The sequence below is a fragment of the Tetrao urogallus genome (genome assembly GCF_951394365.1).
Source record: "Tetrao urogallus genome assembly, chromosome: 6".
NCBI classification, from domain to species: Eukaryota; Metazoa; Chordata; class Aves; order Galliformes; family Phasianidae; genus Tetrao; species Tetrao urogallus.
The window spans coordinates 27,687,065-27,708,844 of NC_136819.1; the positions used below are offsets into that span (position 1 = coordinate 27,687,065).

General features: G+C 43.1%; 2 protein-coding genes across 2 annotated transcripts in view; both read left to right on the forward strand.

Moving 5' to 3' along the window:
* Positions 1–16,465, forward strand: part of LOC306948238 (deubiquitinase DESI2-like) — a gene marked incomplete at both ends in the record, with an annotated part of 52,215 nt that extends 35,750 nt beyond the window's left edge. Inside the window, one exon of the mRNA XM_079537779.1 lies at positions 16,223–16,465. Within this exon, the coding sequence (XP_079393905.1) occupies positions 16,223–16,465 (243 nt within the window). The remainder of the gene's footprint in view (positions 1–16,222) is intronic.
* Positions 16,466–21,039: 4,574 nt separating this feature from the next.
* Positions 21,040–21,780, forward strand: part of COX16 (cytochrome c oxidase assembly factor COX16) — a gene marked incomplete at its 5' end in the record, with an annotated part of 36,898 nt that continues 36,157 nt past the window's right edge. The window contains one exon of the mRNA XM_079537781.1: positions 21,040–21,099. Coding sequence (XP_079393907.1) covers positions 21,040–21,099 — 60 coding nt within the window. The remainder of the gene's footprint in view (positions 21,100–21,780) is intronic.

The following is a 21,780-nucleotide window of genomic DNA, read 5'->3' on the forward strand; positions in this document are numbered from 1 at the left end:
CAAACCTGGCCAGCACTCAAACTTCTATCATTTTAATGGTAAGAGCATAAAGAAACCTCCGTGATCTGAAAATGAATAAAAATGGCTTAAGTGTTCTGCTAACAAAATATTGCAGTATTCAAGAAGTGAATGTTCTATTTTTTCTTTAGCGTGCACTATTTAGAATGCTTTTTTTTTTTAAGTGTTGACTTTTTTCTCATACTTCTTTGATGATTATACATTTCCACTTTGCCAAAAATACTGAATTGTAGGAGAGCTGTTATTTCTGCTCAGAGAGAACTGAAGCATGGAAAAGTGCAAATTTATCCTGAATTTCTGTTAATTTGGGATATTCCATTTTTCAATTGACTAAGATCCTACAATTCTGAGGGAAAGTTGTATTTCCTCCATTCCCCAAAGTTGATCAAAGTTGATGTTTCATTAAGGCATGTGTCTTCAGCACTTGTGTAAATCTGAATTCCGGATCTTGACCTGTGCCAGAAAAGAAATAAGAAACAGAAAGTGCAATTGACCTTCTATCTAAAACCAAGACCATGTTCCTGTGTTTTCTGCAGGAATTGTATGGCAAATACAAGGATAGAAACTTTTTTTACTGAGTTCAACTACTTTAACTGCAAAACTTTCACTTCATTTTCTGGTGTCCCCATCCTCAGTCACTGCAAATCTTTCACCTTTCCTCATTATACAGAGCAAGAGTCCAATAGTTTCTTTTGCTACAAGTGACCATTTCCAAACAAGGCCCACCATGGATCCTAAGTGAGATGAGTCTGTAAAAGAAAAAAAGCCACCACCATCAACAACAAAACATGTGTGATGTTTTTTTTGTTTTGTTTTGAAGAAAACCTCTAATGAATCTGAGAACCAGCAATTAATTTGTGAGGGACTCGCATACACTCTTAGGAAAACTAGTTCTTAATTGATTTCACCTTTGCTAATTATTGGAACGGAAAATGACATGAGTCCATTCAGTAAATGCTGTCATGTTAAAATAAGCAAGGAGAAAATGTGTCGGTACAGAATGAGTTTCAAGCAGTAGAGTGTCTGAACTACTGTTTTGGAATCAAATCATTAAATTACCACAGAAAGCTTACAGATTATTAAAACAAAATGCAAACTTAAATATTTTGAAGGAAACCTAAGAGAAAGCTGTACGATTATTACTGAAAGCTAAAGAAAGCTTTACTTGCAGCAGTGAAATAAGGCCATTGCTTATTATATACTTTGACATGTAAAAGCTCTGTCTCATGCCCAAGCCATAAGCTCAAAGCCCTTTTCCCTTGATTCTGCTGGAACACATCAGCAAACTTTTTACTGCCCTTTCCTTACCCAACCTTTGAAATGTAAGTCAAACAAGACAGAGGTTAATAGAAAACTAATAGTATATTTTAAGTTTAAGATTTGTAGTAAAGGTGAAGTAAACCTTCAGTGAACACCTTATCAGGAATGGAATGTAGGGTTAGGTTGTTCTACATTCACTTTCTTAACAGATTAAGCAGACCCATATGTGTGGACTTGTTGCTGCCCCTTAACACAGCTGGATAATAAAATAAAAGCCTAAATAGCTAGTTCTGGCACTTCTGCTTTCATCTTCTTCATTACTCATATGGGTAAATCAAGGTGGGAAATCCATCTAAAATATTAACAGCATGATCTAACCACCACAGAACTCAAAAGGTCAATTTAATAAATCCTTCAGAGGCAAGCAGGATTATTTTGCTGCTCTTCACATATGACTGTGCTCATTACCCTTGTCTAAACTATTAAAAATGCAAAAATAGAGGAGGTACACTTCAGGTCTAGTAGTAGGAGGCCCTGGATGGTCTCTAGCATCAAGATAAAGAAAAAGGGGCCTAAAAATCTTAAATAGCCAGTGTTAAGACAATAAGAAGTCAAAGTCATTCAATGTGTCTCAGTCAGCAATACTAGAAGTACGTGTGACTACCTTATGACAGATGTCTCCATCCTTTTTTGTAAGTGCACTAATTTGACAATTACTCTGTTTTAGAGCTAGGTGTGAGAGAAGTAGCATAGCTTAGTTCAGGACAGTTCTGACCACATGGTTGAAGACTGCTTGAAATCTGATGAGGCAGAACCTCTCGAACTAAAAGCAAGTTTCTATTCTCATTTCTCAACATCTGAATGCTAGCTTTACTTTGCAGCCTTAGTGCTTTCTTTTGTTTTTGTAGTACCCATTAAAAAAAACTGCACAACAAAACAAAAAAACAACCAGCTACATGTAGAGTTCCAAGGCAGAACCTTCAGCTGGTAAAGGTGAGCAGAATGCATTAACTGCATGGCACGTGGCTCTCAAGACTACGGAAATACGTCATCACAAAATGTAGAAAAGAGAGCTGAGATCTGTGCTCTAAACCAATGCTGAGACTAGTCTTGGTGTTTGTATTGTCCTTTCATGCTCTCCTTCTGTGCAGGAGTAATAGTAATACTAATTAGCATTTATTTATGCACAACTACATTAAGCGGCAGTTAAAAGCAGAAAATGGGAACAAGTATTCAGAGAATTAAGAGAAAGGATGTTAGAAGCTTTGTTTGGCAGAATAAATGTGCCTGGGGCATAAGCAGTGTGGTGAGTTCAGGAGAAGATTGTTCTGAGCCTCCTGCCTAATGCCAGGCAAGTCACATCCTTGCTTTGTTCATGAGTATCCTATCTTGTATGCTGGATTACTTCCTTCCTTTGAAAAGAACTTTGAAATCTTTTGATGAAAGCTGCCTTATCTGCCATGGTGAATTAGCTGGCTTGTGGCTTGTACTGCTCTGTATCAGCAAGCAAAGTGGGAGCTGGGACTTGATAGCTGTGTGGTGATCATAGAGAATTGCTCAGGTTGGAAAAGATCATAAAGATAATTGAGTCCAATCACGACTTCACTGTACTACCCTACGTCTAGCAACCCTCTGCTAAATCACGTCCCTGAGCACCACATCCAAATGGTTTTTAAACACATCCAGGGATGGTGTCTCAACCACCTCCCTGAGCAGCCTATTCCAGTGCTTAACAACCCTTTTTGTAAAGAAGTGGTTTTTGATATTTAACCTAAACCTGATGTGTGAGTTAATGAGTTCACACAGATATATCCGGCAGGCCTTAGGACTTGGCTGTATGGCTATGTACTTGATGGCCATGTTTGGTCTTCCTGATGTCCTCACTTGGCTGTGGACTTGCTAATTAGTATCCATACAGATGTTGCCCTGGTGGCTGGTCTGCAGACTGGGAGGATCCCATCTGGTTACCTGGACTGAAGGAGCTGCAGCCAAAGCCTTGATTCTGCAGAGAAGATGGAAGGGAAGGCATAATGCTGCATTTTCTGGCAGCTTTCATGGAGAGTGAATAAGTGAACATGTATGACCAGGGTTCTTCTGTGGATTTTTTGAGAAACGCTTAATCATTAGGGAATTTTAGGGTATTTGAGAAGTAAAGAACTGCCTGATAGATGTAAATCTCTGCCTATTAAGTGCTGCAGACTGTCTTCAGTTCTGAATGAAGTTCTGCTGTAATGCAGTGCAGAACTTCTTAGTGAGCAGCAGGCAGTCATGAAGGAGAAATTAGAAGCACTTCCTGAGCGCATGCCCCACTTCAATTTCAGGCACCTGACACACCATCACTGGATACCATTTTGTGGTTTTCCTTCATCCTCAGAATCTGTCAGCGAGGGAAGGTGAGGGAGCTCGATCTAATTAGTGAAAGTCTAGTTAGTGTTGTCTCAGGCACTCTGACTGCTATATGGTCTTGTGGTACCTGGTTTTATAAAACCACTTAAGCAAATTAGTTGTGGGTTACAGTAAAGAGGTTCATCAAACTGGGATTAGGAATTTGTGTACAAGGAACTGGTTCATTTCAAGCTGCTTGTGTTGACAGTGACCAAAATCAAATAGTATCAGCATCATGCTATCTGAGAAACTCATCAGGAGGACAGGCAATCCCGGGGGGCTTATGCCTGCAATTTCTTCAAAGGAAAATCAGTTGTACCACCAGTATCAGAGCCCAAGATTCCTGCAATGTTCTGAGCTTCCGTGCCTTGCTGTCTGTTGGTATTGCAGGTGCTTCAGGGAGGGGATGCTGCAGGCACGCAGCAAAGATTTTAGCATGCTGATAATGTTGTGTATGTGGATTAAGTCAGGACGACTTCAATATTGGGTAAAGTCCTTCTGTTTGATCATCTGCTGGTAAGTCACTGTGTTTCTGACAATCCCAACTGTACATGCAAATGGCCCTCCAAGGAACAGCAAAATATTTATATTCTTTATGAGTTGCCCTGCCTGACAAAAGAGGTTATTAAAACTCTCACAGATGGAAAAAAAAAAAAAAAATTGACTACTAAATATTAGAAAAACCCTTTAAAATAAAAAAGACAAAAATAATTAGATCTTTCCATAATACGATTTATTGAATTTCCTGGTTTTCAGAACAAGGACATGATATAGCAAAAGGATAGAAGTTGTAAATTGCTGTAAAGCAAACATAAAGGAAGAAGAAGGCCTGTCAGCCTGACCTCAGTACCAGGGAAGGTTATGGAGCAAATCATCTTGGATGAGATTGCACAGCATGTACGCAGTGTCCAGGGGATCAGGCCCAGCCAGCACGGGTTCGTGAAAGGCAGGTCGTGCTTGACCAACCTCATCTCTTTCTACGACTGGGTGACTAGTCTGGTAGATGAGGGAAGGGCTGTTGATGTAGTCTTCCTAGACTTCAGCAAAGCCTTTGACACGGTCCCTCACAGGCTTCTTCTGGGGAAACTGGCTGCCTATGGTCTGAACAGATATGCACTTCTTTGGGTAAGGAACTAGCTACAGGGCTGTGCCCAGAGGGTCGTGGTGAATGGAGTGAAGTCCAGCTGGTGACCCGTTTCAAGTGGTGTCCCCCAGAGGTTGGTACTGGGGCCCATCTTGTTTAATATCTTTATTGATGACCTAGATGAGGGCATTGAGTGCACCCTCAGCAAGTTTGCAGATGACACCAAGCTGGGAGGTGGTGTTGATCTGCCTGAGGGTAGAGCGGCCCTTCAGAGGGATTTAGACAGGGTGAACCACTGGGCTGAGGTGAATGGGATGAGGTTCAACAAGGCCAAGTGTCAAGTTCTGCACTTTGGGCACAACAACCCCATGCAGCATTATAGGCTTGGGGATGAGTGGCTGGATGAGTGTGAAGAAGAGAAGGACCTGGGGGTGTTGGTTGATGCTCGGCTGAACATGAGCTGACAGTGTGCTCAGGTGGCCAAGAGGGCCAACAGCATCCTGGCCTGCATTAGAAATGGTGTGGCCAGCAGAAGCAGGGAGGTGATCATCCCCCTCTACTCAGCACTGGTGCGGCCGCACCTCGAGTACTATGTTCAGTTTTGGGCTCCTCACTACAGGAAAGATGTTGAGGTCCTGGAGCGTGTCCAGAGAAGGGCAACAAAACTGGTGAGGGGTCTCGAGCACAAGTCTTATGAGGAGCGGCTGAGGGAGCTGGGATTGTTCAGTCTGGAGAAGAGGAGGCTCAGGGGAAACCTCATTGCACTGTACAACTTCCTGAAGGGAGGTTGTGGTGAAGAGGGATTTGGCCTCTTCTCCCAGGCAACGAGCAGGACATGGGGCAATGGCTGCAAGTTGTATCAGAGGAGGTTCAGGTTGGACATAAGGAAGAACTTCTTCTCTCAGAGAGTGGTCAGGCACTGGAATGGCTGCCCAAGGAGGTGGTGAAGTCGCCATCCCTGGCAGTGTTCAAGAGGCGTCTGGATGACGTGCTGCATGATATGGTTTAGTATTAGTGGTGGCAATGGTGATGAGGAGACGGTTGGACTAGATGATCTTATAGGTCATTTCCAACCTTGTGATTCTATGATTCTATGATTCTAAGAATACATCTGTCCTTTCAGCAAAAAGCCAGTTAAAGTAATTGCTGGCTGTAAGCTCCACTGCAAGAATCCACAGGTCTGAGGTCCTAGCCATACCACTGCTGTGCAGAAGCACTTGTCATTGCATCTTGGGGAAACAAGGAAGTACACTATGAACAGTGTGCTTGGGGTGCTGAGAAAGAGGCACAATTATGCCATCACCAAGCCTATTCTTTGAGTATATATAAGGGTAGGTGCACGCAGATATAGGGAACTGTGAAACTGCTGTCAGAGAGCTTTTTTCAGTGCAAGAACATGGTTTGTGATTACTCTGCAACTCTTCAGTACAATTTAGACTTGTGGAAGGCAAATGCATAGGTGGCACAGCTTATACCTCTAGACACGTGTAGAAAGGTTGAAAGCCAGTAGACAAACTGGGAGCAGGTATGCACAAGCCCTATTCGTTTGTAGGCACATGGTGAGTGCGCAGTGCCTGAGGACAGCTGCCTGAAAAAAGCAGTAACTGAAGGACCAGAGAGGGGATGAGTGCTTTCTCCTTCCAGGTTCTTCAGTCTGGTGATATTCCTCAGTACTGAGTAAGGACATTGTGTCGCTGCAAGTTAAAAGATTCTGAAAAAGCTCCTACTGCTTAACCCATTCACAAACAGGATGACTCATTTCACTTCCCACCAGCAATTTCCCGTGCTTCTGAAGCTTCCTGTCTTAGATAAGCTATGGAGCTCTGTTCTTACCAGTGACAACAGTTGGTACAGCCTGTCTCAGAAAAGGGCAAACCAACATGGGAAGGGAGAAAAACACTTTTGAATCAGTACCAGAACTGGCAGATAAGTGGAATGACTCAAGGAAATCTCTCCTCCTCCCTTCATCAATGTTATTACTGCCAAGAAACTGGAACAGTTGCTATTTAAATAAATTGTTTAGCACCTTGCAATAGGCCGCATGACAAAAAATTATCAGAGAAGCGAGGCTTTTGTGAGCAGCAGGGAAAATAACCCCTTTTATTTCCCAGGAGCCAGTGGTGGGACAGCAATAAAGTCTGTGAGTCTTCTGAGCCCTTTTGGCAAGATCTGAAGTTGATGCTTATCAAAAGAAATGAATTGAAAGACACTGATTTGATTGACCTTAAAGATTGTTGATGTTGAAAAACTTTGCCTGAGGGCAGCAGAGACAGAAAGTTTTATTCTTTTATCGTGTCTTCTCTCACTCTTCTTGAAAGAGGAATAATTTCTTGTGATTTATATGTATGCAGAACAAGTCAAAACACTGTATTCTGTAGCAGATTCCTGGCCTGAAATTATTTATCTGTCTTGCAGATGCTCTAAAGGTTTTGTTTTGTTTTGTTTGTTTTGTTTTGTTTTTTGAAACAAACAAAAACTTAGGAGAAGGTTGGGTCTATTAGTAGGACCAGTTTGGATTTCTAGGAGCATTTTCAGAGAATCATAAACATGGGATAAATTTGGCTCAGAAATACTTGACTGGGCTGGTATGAATTCCGCTGGAGTCCACATATTCAGAATTTGGCTGCAATTAGAGCTGGTGAAGCAGGTGGTGGAGATGCTGTCCCTGCAAGGTGTTCAAGAAATGTGTAGATGTGATACTAGGGACTGTAGTTTAGTGGGGAACATCAGGGGTAGGTGGTTGGACTAGATGGTCTTAGAAGTCTTTCCCAATCTTAATGATTCTATGATTTCATGATCTCTATTTGCTTCCTAAATTATGACCCAGAGAAAGGTATTAAAACTGACCAGAACCAACACTGAAGTTAGTACGCAAGGCTAACTTCTATATGTGATCATCCTTCAGAAGGCTCTTTAGGGTCAGACTGATATCTCTTTATCCATCTTCCTCTTGTACTCGCTGATCCTTTTCACCCCTTTACTCCTTTAAATACCAATGAATCTATTTTGTTATTAATCAATATTTCGTCATCCATAGAAAACACATTCCAGGAGGAGAAGAGAGAGGCCTGAATCAGAATCAGTGTATTTGTGGTTTTAGAAGTCAGAATCTTACTGACGCAGCACTGTGAAGTTCCCCTGGGAGTTAAATAGCACCCTCCCTCCTGAAGTCAGCAGGAATCTCAATTCAGTTGACAAGGATGTTCTCCAAATGATGACGCTCTGAAGGTTAACTGATGGAGTCTGCATGGTGAATCCTGCAAGTGAGGATTCATGCAGGTATCTGGCCTCCTACTGTTGGTTGCTGACACTACAGTATGAGTCTTAAATCTCCATGTCAGGTTGGATGGATGTGCTTGGTAAAGCCACACAAACAGAATCTCTCTGTGGAGGCTGTGGGGTTGTACTGAAGGGACAACTGATGGTGGCCAGCACATACTCCTTTCTCTCTGTCTGTCACTTGTCCTTTTTCAGCTAAGGCAGAACCGACAGCATATAACAAACTTGCATCAGAATCATGCTTCCCTTAAAGTAGTTTGACTTCCTAGAGATTTGCTGAGAAAGGCAAGTTTGCTGAGTCAAGGACCAAATGAGGGCAACTTGTTAGTCACAATGCATAATTCAACCCCAAAGCTTTCCAGGTCCATCCCCAGACACACATGAGCTCTTGTAACGTTATTAAAACTAGAAAGCTTTCCTCAGCCGTAAGCCCAGAGAGAAGGGATTAAAGACCAGAGAAGGGAACTTCAGGAGGCCTGTGTGTCACAGTCAAAAGCAAGAGAAGTTTTTATAAACCATTCTGCAGCAGGTCCTAAGGAGACAAGTAAAACCCATTTATTTTCCTTAGTCAACAGTTGCTGAAAAGTTGTCTCTGTTGTGAGGAGGAGATGTGTGTTTTGTTGTGCAAAAGCATACATGCTAGTCTGTTATTGGCAGAGGACAGAGCACTGCAGACAGGCAGGAAAGGGGGACAGAAATGAACAACAAACCATAAGCAACCACAGGGTATAAAAAACACGAGTAAGCCTTGGTTTCCAGGCACCTGAGCCAGTCCTCACACAAGCTGATGAAAGACGTGCTTTATTTTAGTAGCCTCGTAGCCAGTTCTATAAGGAACAGGATGCATCTTGTTTTCTGTTTTTAAAATACCACATGCATCTAGAAGAATGTTACTAATAACAACATCCTGCACTCATAAATTATCCTCATGATTTCAGATGGATGTCATTTTTCTCTCAATACTGCCTGTAAATATGCATGAATTTGACTCTATGCTGTTAGTGAACTGCTGCACTGCATTCCAGATGTGCTACTGCATTCTGTAGTGACAAAGTGAGATTTCTAAGGGTAGTTTGTGTATCAGTTGAAATTTATGAAGTATTTGGGGAGTCCTTGGAATGAAGGCTACAATAAAAGTCCATCATTTTTCCATCATTAGCTTTTCTAGTCTTGCTATCCTGAATGAGTGCTCTATCCCAATGAAAGTGGTTAACAGAATAAATTCAAACATGCACATTCCAGGTTTCTTGGTAATTCCTTTTCCTCCATCTACCTACTTGTGCGGCGGAATAGTATGGCAAATAATTTGAAACAGAAATCAAACTCTCAAAATGTCAAGTTCCGAGGACATCATTTCAATTTTTTGCAAATGGTCTGATTGTGCTCCATGAGCCTCTGCAGTAGTTTCAGGTTTTCTCTTTAAAGTGATCTATCTAGCCAAAAATATTAAGTGTGAAGATATTATAAGAGTGAGTTTGGAGAGAAAAATGGAAAAAAAACCAACAAGCCACCACTGCCACCAACAAAGAAAACCAACACAGCAAAACATTTTAAGGTCCCTGGAACTGGTATAAATGTGGATATTTTGTACCATCTATTTTACCTTGTTGTTTTATTTTTGCAGCTGTCTTTCCAAACCAAAAGCTCTGTGGCCTTTCTGTTATAATTAAGCATAACAGCTTGGAGCTAAGTTAATTCATACCCTCTGGGGAGTTCATCTCATGGAGCCTTTGAGTGTGACTGTGTGTGAGAATGCTAAGAATACGTCTCCTTTCCACAAACAAAGATGGCAAGAAAAAACCATGTCCTTTTTGCCAGTGCCTGAAGTGTAAATGAAGTGTCTGAGTATGTTGATAGCTTTTGAAACTGGAAGCTTTTGCTTAGGAGTCCTGCCAATGCTGCCAGACAAAGTCTTCCCCTGTTCCTATGGCTTCCAGTATTCTCTGTACTCATTGCATCGCCATCCTCAGTAACCTGCTGCTGTGCAGTGTTAAGAAAGAAGGCTTCAAACTGAGATGGAAACGTAGGATTTTCCTGGTTACCTATTCAAGAAAAAGGTTATTAATGCTGTTAATGTCCATTAATCCATGGATGTGGATTGGCCTGGACATGTTCAACTCACACTTTGTGTGTGTGTGCACATATATATTTATGTATGTTATAACATATGGATGATCATGCTGGGCAACAGCTGTTCTCAGCCACTGGTCTTGAAACAGCACCTCCTTGGGTACCAGTTAAACCCTTTGCATTCTGTAAGACATGTCAAGGGTAATACTGTACAGTAGCTCAATGGATATGTGCCCTGTGTGGATGCTACCTCATTTTCAGCAAGGCTGCTAAAGTGGAAGTGGCGGTGCATGGCTTAGCAGATGTTCAGTGCTGAACTCTCAGAGGCTCAGCCTGATGATAGGAATTGAAAGAATTAGCATGCATTGTTTGAAGAATGTAATGTTACTTCTGGGCATTTGATTTTCACAGATTGGGGCACTACGTGGTTGCTTTTGGGAGGGCTCATTTAAAAAATAAGTTCTTGTCTTATGTCAGGGGTGTCCAATGTTTTGACTTGCAGGAATTGTCTTGACACGCATATCAAATTTATAATATAGTTAATGTATCTAAGTAACAAGACTTATTCTTAATATATTTTTTATTTAAATATAAAACACAGGGAGAAACAAAAACATAAAATTAGTGGGATATGTGACCTTGTATTTCTGAAAATAATTCATCAGTGTCTGGTTGCAAATGTTAGTGAGTTCTCGAGGTGCTTGTCAGAAATTTTTGATGAAATATTACTTTTCCTGTGATTCATCCTTGAAAACAGTGGTTTACAAATGTATGTACTGCCAAAAAGCGATGACGTATAAAGTGTGATTGTGAAGCACGGGATATTTTTGTCTTTTAAGACAGGTCTTACGAAAATCTAGTAAAGAGACATAATCAAATTTTTCTTTGAGTTGAACGTCTGGCTGCAACTTCATATGTTCCGTTTGAAAATGTGTAGTTAATGTATTTATGTCAAAAGGAAATGGAGTTGTGAACATGAACAAAAAGATGATTTTTTTTTGGAAATCTGAAACCTATTCTCAAATTCTTTTATCAAAACTGAAAACAAGGCTGCATATTTTATGATAGTGTTTAGCCAACACATAAAAGTGCATGAAATTATTTGCCATATCTTGAGCTTGCCATAAATTTCATTTTGAACTGTTATGATTTGAAACACAGCACAGATAAGTTGATTCTCACCTTATGCTTAACTCTTCTAAATGAGTGGTCAAATCCACCAAGAATGCTGTATCTATGAGCCATTTTTCATCTTCAATTTCTGGCACAAAGTTTCCTTTTGGTTCCATAAATGAATTGATTTCATTTTGCAAATCATAAAATCTTTCTAGCGTTTTATCCTGACTTAGCCACCTTCCTTAAGAAAAGTAAATGATGTCTCCATAATCAGCATCCATTCTTTTAAGGAACTCCTGGAACTGGCAATGATTCAATCCCATGGACGTTATGAAATTCATAGCTTTGATGACAATTGGCTTGATGTTACCATTTTTAAAGCTTTTGCACATAAATTTTCTTGGTGTCTGATGCAGTGATATTTCATCAAAATGAGTTGCCCGTGGTAATTGTGTCATCTTCTATTAATTTCATAAGTTACTCTTTTTTACCAATCATCGTCGGGGCAGCATCAATAGCTGTACCAGATGAGTTGTTGGCAAGAGCTAACAAAAATTGCTTTAACGTAATTTTTACTGCTTCATACACATCATGATATTTAGTTGTGTCTTCTAACAGCACCAAAGAAGCTATTTCTTCAGTGATTCATTATCAATACCTCTGATGAAAATGAAAACTTGAGCCGTATCTGTGGCATCAGTACTTTCATCTATTGCCAAGTCATAAAAATTGAAATTGGCACTCTCCAGATTTCCTTTGACAGAAGTTCCTACTTCTTCTGTGCACCTGGCTACAGTCTGGTGAGACTGATTTTAGAAAAATCTGGTTTTTATCAGGACACATTACATCTACCACACTTTCCAAATATTGCTTAATAAACTCATCATCAGTAAATGGTTTTGATTTATTTTTTTTTTTTGCAATCAGATTTGCTCCCAAATAACTAGCATTTACAACTGAGTCTATTTGTGTTAACTTTTTAAAAAAGATTATGTGGAGATGACAGACTTTAGTTCCACTGTTTTGTCTTTACAAAGCATTCCTTGATATGCATCGAATTTGGCAGCGTGTTTTTGCAGATAATGTCCTTTCAAATTGTAATCTTTGAAAGCTGACAGTTTCCTTACAAATTAAGCATAGTGCCGTATTATTTGTCTCGACACTGCACTGTTCTCAACAAGCAGCACAAGCATGTGCCAGGTGTAACACACGTGGAGTTTGATGCAACTTAGTGTGTGTGATGGGTACAAGAAACAGTCAGCACTGCACTGCACCCTCCCCTTCCTCTGGTTCCAGTAACAGTGCCAGTCGCACACCAGTGCTTTGATTGTTGCCGAGTGATGGGTGCACACCGGGACACAGCTGCCGCCATGACGGGGCAGGGCAGAGGGTGGCCGCACTGCGAGATGTGCCAGGCCGCACGCAGCCTGGGGGCCGTGGCTTCGGCATGCCTGACTTATTCTTCTGTTCGTGGCCTGAACTGCCCCAGGTGCATCATCCAGCACAGCACAGAGCCTATTGCATCCAAGCATTTTGTCTTAGGATCTATAGCTACTCAGTCCTTCAGCCTCTTTTGAAAGGGGCTCCTTTTGTGAGACTACCTCAGAGTATATCTGGCATATGCCAACAGACACAGAGTGCTTAGAGTGTAGCTCGGAGCATCACTCTCTTTTGAAAGAGGAGAAAGAGGAGGAAAACAGCTCACTGATAGCACTGTCCTCTGCAAGGCAGAAGACTCAGCCTTGTCCATTGATGGATGGCATTTAAGTCTGAGTTTTCCAGCTGTTTCCCTGCTCAAACTAAAGCATACGAGGAACTTTAAGATCTTGCTGAGAAATTAACCCTAGCTCTTAGGGTTTTTAATGGAGGGAAGAGTCATGGGTTGCAGTTCTTACTCCCAGAGCTCTTCATACATTTTAACCAGGGACTCATTAGTGCAAAATGGCAGGCTTAAGATGCTGAGAGGCTCGTCTTGTGTTCTAAATGAGCTGCCTTTTGGTGAGCTGAAATCCTGGTGTGGATTCGACAGCTGAGCAGCAGTAGCACCCAACCTGTCAGGACCAGCTTCTCTGTCAGATTTGGCATCAGCCCCAAATGTCTGAACTGCTGTTACCGTTCGACTCTGCAGATGCCAGCTGGGTCACTCACGGCTCTAATGCAGTCCTCAAAATCAACTACAGCTCTGGGAGGCATGTGTGACTGTCACAAGGTGCCACGCAGTGGAAGCTGCGCGTACATGCAGCCTGCACAGGGGCTTCTGCCTGAAGTGGGGACTGGTCTCAGGAAGCAAGCAGGAGCTTATCCCCTTCAAAAGACAGAAACCCACCTGTTTGTCAGGCAAGAAAAAAAACAACTCAAAAATTCCAAATTCCAAGAACCTTTAACAAAGATGAGAGTTCTGGTTGGGGAAACAATGGACAGTAACAGGGTTCTGTGAGTTCACTGCTCCAGTGTTTGGTTTTCAGTTGAGAACTGCCTTGAAGAGCCTCAGTAAGTACATTTTCCGTGGACTCATATCCAGTTGGAAAACATACATTTCCTTTTGCTTTTGTTGTTTTATTTAAGCTCAGTCGGCTTAATCCCATTGCAGTCGGGTTTATTTGATGTTTCTCCATTAGCTAAGTACTGCTGGGTGCTGTAGCACAGTACTTTTTGTGGCAAGGAGTTGAAAACAGAGGAGCAGGTTGTAGTGTTAGTGGCATTCCCTGCAGTTGCTTTTTGCTCCCGTTGAGCTGTGTGTTTTGCTGAGCAACTGTAGGCTTCTCTAACAAGAGAGAAGCACAACTGAGGAAAGGAAAACCACTTTGACTTCATCAATATCCTTTAGCTCCCCAGCCTGCCCTTTTCTGCTTGATGGCTTGCTGTCCACATATCTCTCTGTCCTCAGAGAGGCTTCTCCTAGCCTCACAGATTCATTCTTGGTGAAGAAGCTCCCATAAACAAACGGCAAACATCTCAGCATCGCTTCCATGTTGGGAAGGGCTATTTCAGTTGCTATGGGATCTGCTTAGAAAAGAAAACTATATCTTAAAATCACATTTCCATTCCAGGCAGTCTAACCTTGTGCCGTTCCTTTGCTTTTTAGCTTCTGGTAATTTTCTGAAGAAATCAGAATCATGCTCAGTTTTTGTTTTCCTATTGATATTTGGGGGCATGTTGTTAGTAAGACTTATGGCTTCTTGAGAACTAAATTCACATGAGTGCATATGTCCCAAGGAGCCTGAACTGAGTCACTTTCTACGCAGGCAGTATGTTGCTTAAGTTCTTGGGGAAGAAAAATAGAAATGCTACTAAATCTAGAAGCAATTCTGCATTTGTTGGCTTTGTCTCAGGTTCAAGTGTTTCAGTGTAAGATATTGAATACAGTTTTAAAAAATAAGGAATATTCTTGTGAAAGCAATAGATGTCTGGTGAGAAAATTGAATACATCAGCCAATTTTCTATGAATGAGTCTTAAATGCAGGTAGAAGGAGCTAGTTTTTATTGATTCAAGCAGTAGTTCTAGCAATGGAAACCAAGGATCTGGATGGGAGAACTGCTAATGAAGGAATTAGCCACAGGTTAAAAATATTGGAAATACAGATTCATATGTTTGTATCTAAGGTTAAGTAGAATGCAGCACTGTTAAGAATTGAAGTAGAAGTTACATTTGAGTTGTAAGTTACAGGATATTTGGTAAAGAATGGAAATCTATGCTTGCAAGTAATCTTAGCAGCTAAATGATTCTGCTCATTCTCTGATACCTAACAATAATGTCTTTGGTTTCACACATTGATTTTTAAATCATGTATGTCAAAATAAACCGAGTTCCATAGTGGAATTAGCATGGTCATGGGTTGACTGCCTGCTCCACACCTTGTTGGGAATTCCACGCTGTTGGAGTTAGCTAATTTAGTTGTACTCAAGGGGACTGCTGGACTGATGCAGAGATTGTTCTGGCCAGATCACAGTACGCATCAAGGACCAGATGGTCATCAGTCCTTAGAACTACAAAGCAGGCTGGCCTGTCCTCCAGCAACTGCTGTAGTGCTGCTCCCTAACAGATCTCTTAGAATCTCTAAGCAAGCTCTGCATTTCCATTGTCAATAATAGACATCTCACCAGATAAGCTCTTTAATGGACTAGAGACAAACACCTTTTGCAGTAGTTAGTATTAAATTAAGTGTAGTTTTAGATAGGAAGAGAGTGACAGAAAGAGCAAAGTAATTTAGCATTGGCAGAAGGAGCAGCATGGGAACCTTGGAACCATTAATCTACATAAAGTGGGATTAGTGGGGTGGAATTTCCTCCCAGTCTGTCCTGTAAACTGTACTGGAAGGAGAATTCAGGTATTATGACCATTGTACCTTCCACAGACTTTAGGCTCTGGAATGCTGTTGTGGGACTGGCTGCACTGGCAGTATATTTACCACAGACAGCTCATTGAGGCTGATTAGCTCCTGGTGCCTCTTCTGTGTCTGCTAAGAGAAAACAATTGTGAGAGTTATGTTTGTTCCTCTTTTCCCCACTTTCAGGAAATACCACACAGAGAAATTAAAGGGTAATTTGACAATAGGAAAAAGAGTAGATACCATGGCTTGACTGACTTGGTGTGTCAGCATGAGGATGAAAAGTGAGCAGAAAGAACAACTTCTTATATGTCTCCATCTGCCTCATTGGGCTCAGCTTCTTGACTCCTCAAGGTCTGCCCAGTAACGGCCTAAATCTTTTTGCAAAATTTTTGAGCCGAACATGTTGAGGGCCATGAGCTGTTTTCCCCAGTCACCGCTCTGATGCTGATAAGGGCTATGGCTGGCAGAGCTCTGTGTGCACGTTGAGAAGTCACTGTGTGCAGTCATTTGCATTTAGAGCTGTTTTTAGCTGTAGAAGATGCTCCCTGCATTCAAACAGCTCTCATCAGAGCAACGGGGAATTCACCCTGCTGAGATGATGGTACAGATGGAAATAACATTGCCACTACAAATGCCTTTTGGTACTATTAACTGTGTTCTTTTCTTGTTTGCTCCACAGATACTGTGTGGGAAAGAGATCCCCCGCTGGGTGAACCGCCTGGCCTACTTCAGCTCCTGCATCCCTTTCCTCCAGAGCTGCCTCCCCAAGGAGTGGCTGACCCCAGCAGCCCTGCAGAGCCACATCAGCCTTGGCTTGCACAAGGAGGAGCATGGGGACACAACAGACGAGGAGTCTCCCTCCACCTCTGCCACTCCCTCAGCCTCAGGCACCTCACGAACCTGTAGACATACCAGGGTCTGAGCTGTGCCCACTATGGCCTCTAGTAACATTCTCCTCTTTCTTGTGCTGTTTCTTCCTCAGTCACCCTTTCGCACACCATGGTTTCTCCCCTCTTTTCTCTTTTTTCATCTGACAAAGCAGGGGAGGGAAGACCCCTACTACTGAGGAGAAGCTTCAGACCCTATTCAAAAGGCTGCTACTACAGTTACTTGGCAAAATGATTGTGAACTCCAACACTGAGCTGAGGAGTGTGGCAACTCTGCTGGATTCTCCTCCCAGGATCCCCATGCTCCTTGATCCATGGAGAATGCTGCTCTCTCAGACATGAGAGCTCATGTAGGAGCAGGGAGCACCATACTGTGATGTCCCTCCACTAGGACAGTTTTGTCTTTTTATCTCTTCCCCCACCCACTTGTTCCCAGCAGCCTCCTCTGTATTTTGGCTTGGATTGCCACATGGCAAATTTCCTGCTTGCACCCAGTGAGGCAGGCAGAGCCAGAACTCAACCTTCTCATCTCTTAGACCAGCAACAAGCTCCACTCAGCCACATCCCTTTTGTAATTATCAGGTTTCTAATTCATGTGAAGGAATTGAAAGGTGCTGATGTTCTTACAACTACCAGTTTTCATTATTCAAATTTAAGAGCTCGACTGACTGCCCTGCTCTTGAAAATAATAACAAAGAGAACCCAGAAAATGAATGTGTTACTATGGCTTTTCTTCGGGATTTAAAAAAAAAAGCTACTGCTTAGAGGCAGCTACTAAGTAGGTGCAGAGATGACTGTTGTCCATGTTGGTGCTTTTTGGCACAAACCCCTCTCAGATCCCCTACTTCTAGGCAGTGTTCCTGGTTACCTTTTTTTTTCCCTTTCTCCAGGCTGGCAAACGTATCTTCTACCTGACATTTGCTGGCTGTTTTTGAGGGAAATGGCCCTCTGGAGCAGTAAGACAAGGGGAAGAAATCTACTGGGAAGATCAGTACTTCTTTCAGTTTTTTCTTCAGCACCCATAAACATAAAACTGTCTCCTGAGCCACCCTTCCCCAGACCATTGCAGAGCCAACCCAAGAAGGTAAAAAATAAGTGATGAACCTGTTTCCTCCTCCTCCCTTTCTGGAGGTGGAGGGGGAAACCTAGGGCCACATCAAGAAAGCATGGGTGACCCTTCCCATGCATGGGCCACCATGGTGCCTTCTGTTGTGTGCACTATTTCACTGGCATGAAAAATGGGCAGAGCTGGCTTGTTGGTCTCTCCAGGCAGGTTCTTTATATGAATCTGGTTGTTTCTGTTCATTCTGATGGCTGACAAGAAAGCTGAGGAGGGAGAAAAGGAGAGGTATACCAACCCTTCTACTCAATTACCTCACCAAGGTTTCAGAAGATGCAGGAGAGCATGAAAGGGAAACCCAAGCCTCTCTCCCCCTTCTAGCTCCTCTTGACCACACAAAGGAGGATAAAAAAGAACAGGTCTGGTGATGACAGGAGGTTGCAACTTTAGAAACGCTGTTCTCAACAGCTGCTATCAAGTCAGGACTTTCCTCTCCATCCAGAAAGAACTGTAAGTCCTTCAGAGATGTTGTTTCCTTTTACTCTTGCAGGAAGACCAAGAGCATGCTAAATCCAACCAGCTGTTTCTTTAGCTCAGGTATATAGAAGTGCATGCTCTCAGTGCTGAAGGTCTTGGCTATGATGCACATCATGTCTGCACAGACAGTGCTTCATGTTTTGTTACATGTGCGTACCTTCAGTGAAAAAGGAGAAAAATGTGTGTTTGGACAATGAGCATTTTACAACGCACCTTCCATTTTCATCTTCTGAACAAATTGCTGCAAGTTCTGTACTGAACTAAAGTTATACTCCTTATAAACCTTGGCTACTCACAGTCAGTACTGCATTGTGAGCCGTTCTACAGCTCCTGGTATCCAATCCAGCACCAGTCTTGATTACCCTGGCTTGTTCCAGGATGTTTAATAAGATTTCCATCCTGTTTTCCATTCTGCTGCCCAGCAACACTACACAATGTACTGTTGTGTGCTCTTTTCACCTGCAGTCATGGTCACTGTAGCCTAAACCAGCAATGCAAGTTCCATTCGTCTGAAGTTCCCAGGGTGCCTGCCAATAGCCAGCAGCACAGTATGTGCAGTGAATTTTAAAATCACTTTGTAGGTCCTTCTCTGGAGGTGAGTAAGAAAAGGCTTTCCCAGAGCTTTTGCATAGACCAGGGATTCCTGATCTGACAAAAGCCAGCCAACCAGCACCCTCAGGTTACTATTCTGCACCTGAGCTCCAGATAGAACATCATTATACATTTAGGAGAGAACTATGGCTCCAGTGGCACATTTCACAAGTAAAACCCTCACAGTATTCCAGAAGATAAAATATCTAACTGACTGTGTTGTAACAGACAAGAAAGCTGCACTCAGCCTTCTTAGGGACGTGGATAAGTGCTTCAAGTATTGGGAGTAACACTTGGGGTGATGAACTGTTGTTGTCATAAAAACTAGATGTTTATCTACTTTTATGTTTGTCAGTCTTTTATGTAGGGGTCATAACAAGGAGGCATGCAACCTCTGTTGTAAATCAAAATGAGAATATATTCCACTCTTCAAAAAGGTTTCTCCTCACCCCTCTCTGTTCAAGGTGATTGAACAATGACAAGAACAAAGGGACACTGTGGAAATAAAATATATATTGATAATAGCTTTATCTCTGTAATTTAACAGCATTTTAGATTATTAAAAATGAAAACATTTTTAAAGTCTAATTTACTGCTTATCTCTGGCACAGCATGTTTGATTTAAGCAAATCTTATCCTTCTGAACATAAAATTATTGTTATTATCATGTAATTATATAGCATTTGCATTTAGTTTCATATTTGCTTTCTCTTACTCTTCTGGATTGTAACATCATGGGAAAATTTCAGATACCAGTAGTTATCAGTGGAAACAAAAGAACAGCTTATAACTCTTGACCAGAGCACTCAGTGGCACCAACACAACCCTTTAACCCAAGATTTGTTGGGCCCTTTTAGAATTTGGAACATGAGGGTGCTGACTGCACGTGAGCATCAGCAGCTGTGGATTATTTCTCTAACAGAGAGCTAATAGCAACAGGTGAGAAAGTAACAACAAAGGTGAGGTTAGCATAATGCTGGTGTTACATGTCAAACTGTTTCTAAGGAAAGTTAAAGTGAGAGGAATGAGGTAAGCAATAACCTCTCTCCTCAGCACTTCTATGTCTGTAATGGCAGCTGTCGTGGTTTTGGGAGATTCATCCCACCCTCAGTACAGCACAGAGATGGGCACAGGACTGTTCTCTTCTCTTAGCTCCCATATGAAAGTTGGCATTTCTGGAATTCAGGTATTTGACTGAATGGTAGAACTCATTCATTTGCTACCTGGAATAAATAACGAATGGTTCTAAATCTTGGAGGAATTTATCTGTGCAGTCAGCTTTGTTTTGAAAGGATATGCAAGTTTCTGGGGTGCAATGTGATTAGGATAAGGGATAACAATGTGGGAAAACTGACAGTGTTCTGGTGTCTGTCACTTCCTTAGGAAACAAAATGAAAGATGTAGCTAATGACCAGACTTCAGGGACTGCCTTAATCAATGAGCTTTGAGAGAAAGGTCAAAATCATGAAGAAAACCCTCTGGAAGGATGTCTGTTCATCTACAGAAGCTACTGGGGGCTACAGGTGTACCTTGCCAGCACTGAGCTGACTGTCTTTTGTTGTAAGTGAAGATTCAGCTGGCAACACAGCAGTTATCCACCAAGTGAATATTAACAAAGCCTACATGCTGCCCTGGGGAGGGCAGATGCTGTGTGTTTCTTTGCAGCAGTGATCTCAGTGCTTTATCGTCTCTGAATGGCACTGATTCCTGCTGCTCTGGTCCTGCCCTGCTGGGGTGTCCCAGCTGTAGAAGCTCCTGATCCCTCAGTGCCTCTTGCTTTCTCTAAATGTCCCTGATCTCAGTTTAGACACAAAGTCTTTTCACAGAATCACAGAATGGCCTGGGTTGAAAAGGGCCACAACGATCATGTGGTTTCAACCCCCCTGCTACGTGCATGGTTGCCAACCAGCAGACCAGGCTGCCCAGAGCCACATCCAGCCTGGCCTTGAATGCCTGCAGGGACAGGGCATCCACAACCTCCTTGGGCAACCTGTTCCACTGCGTAATAATTTCTTGCTTTCTCATTCCTGTGGCTTCAAAGCTCTCTCTCGTGAAGGCAAAGTCCCTGCTCCTTCCCCTGTATGCATTCAGAGAGCACTAACTGTATGTCAGAGCAGGTGTGGATCACTGCAGTTTTGCGGACGGCACATTGATCTCACCACAACAGCCACACTGCAGCAACTCTGCTTTGCTGGAATACGGAGCGAACCGCCACTCATGAGCGTGATGCCTTAATATAACGACGCAGTACATTTATACGACGCTAGGCAACACCTGGCCTGCCCTACGAGCCGGCCTCAGCGGCGTGCCGGCCTCGCGGAGCGCAGCGGAACGCCGTGTGTGGGCCGCGCCGGCGGAGGGAGCGGTGTGGCGGGCGGCCCGGCGCCGGAAGCGGCAGCAGCGGGCGGGCGGTGGAGCCTCATGGAGCGGCTCCGCAAGCTGTGGCGGGGCCGCACGATGACCTTCGGCGTGCCGCTGCTGGTGAGCGGGGCGGTCAGGGAGAGGGTTAAGGCACGGGAGGTGCGGCGGGGCGGGGAAAGGCGCTGTGCGGATACGTTATGGACGCCGTGGCCGCAGCTTTCCGGTAACGAACGAGTCCGATTCGGTGGGGAGGCGCAGCTGGGGGCGTGATGAGGCGTTGCGGGAAGCACGGCGCGGATGTGCCACTTCTCTTGTGGGGTCGAAAAAGTGCCATAAAGCTTGCGAGCGACCAGTCTTCCAAAAGGACAAGGTGTCTTGGCGGGTCCTGCAAGATGCACGCAGGTCATAATACTGTGGGGAAAAAGGGAAACGTCGGTCTGAGAGGCAGAAAGATGCAGGGTGAAGAGATGGACCCCTCCGAGCCCTCAGCGGGACGAGTTTAGCAGCTCCTGTAAACTCGGGAAGGCCCGGCACATAAAAGATGCAGCAGGCGTTGTGCTGCTGGGGTTACTGCAGGCACCCGGTCAGCTTGTCCTGAGAAGTTCTGCACGGATGTTGATACGTTGTGGGTGGCGATGCTTTTGTGGCTTGTGAAAGAAGCGCTGAAGTCCACGCACGTCGGGTCGGCTGCTGAGGGAGAAGGGACTCTTCCTTAGGATGGGAAGTTCGTGGTACTCTTTAGGAAGGGATTAAAGAAGCAGCTGCCAGCAGGGCTGCGGGTCCCAGACCATGGCAGCCCTT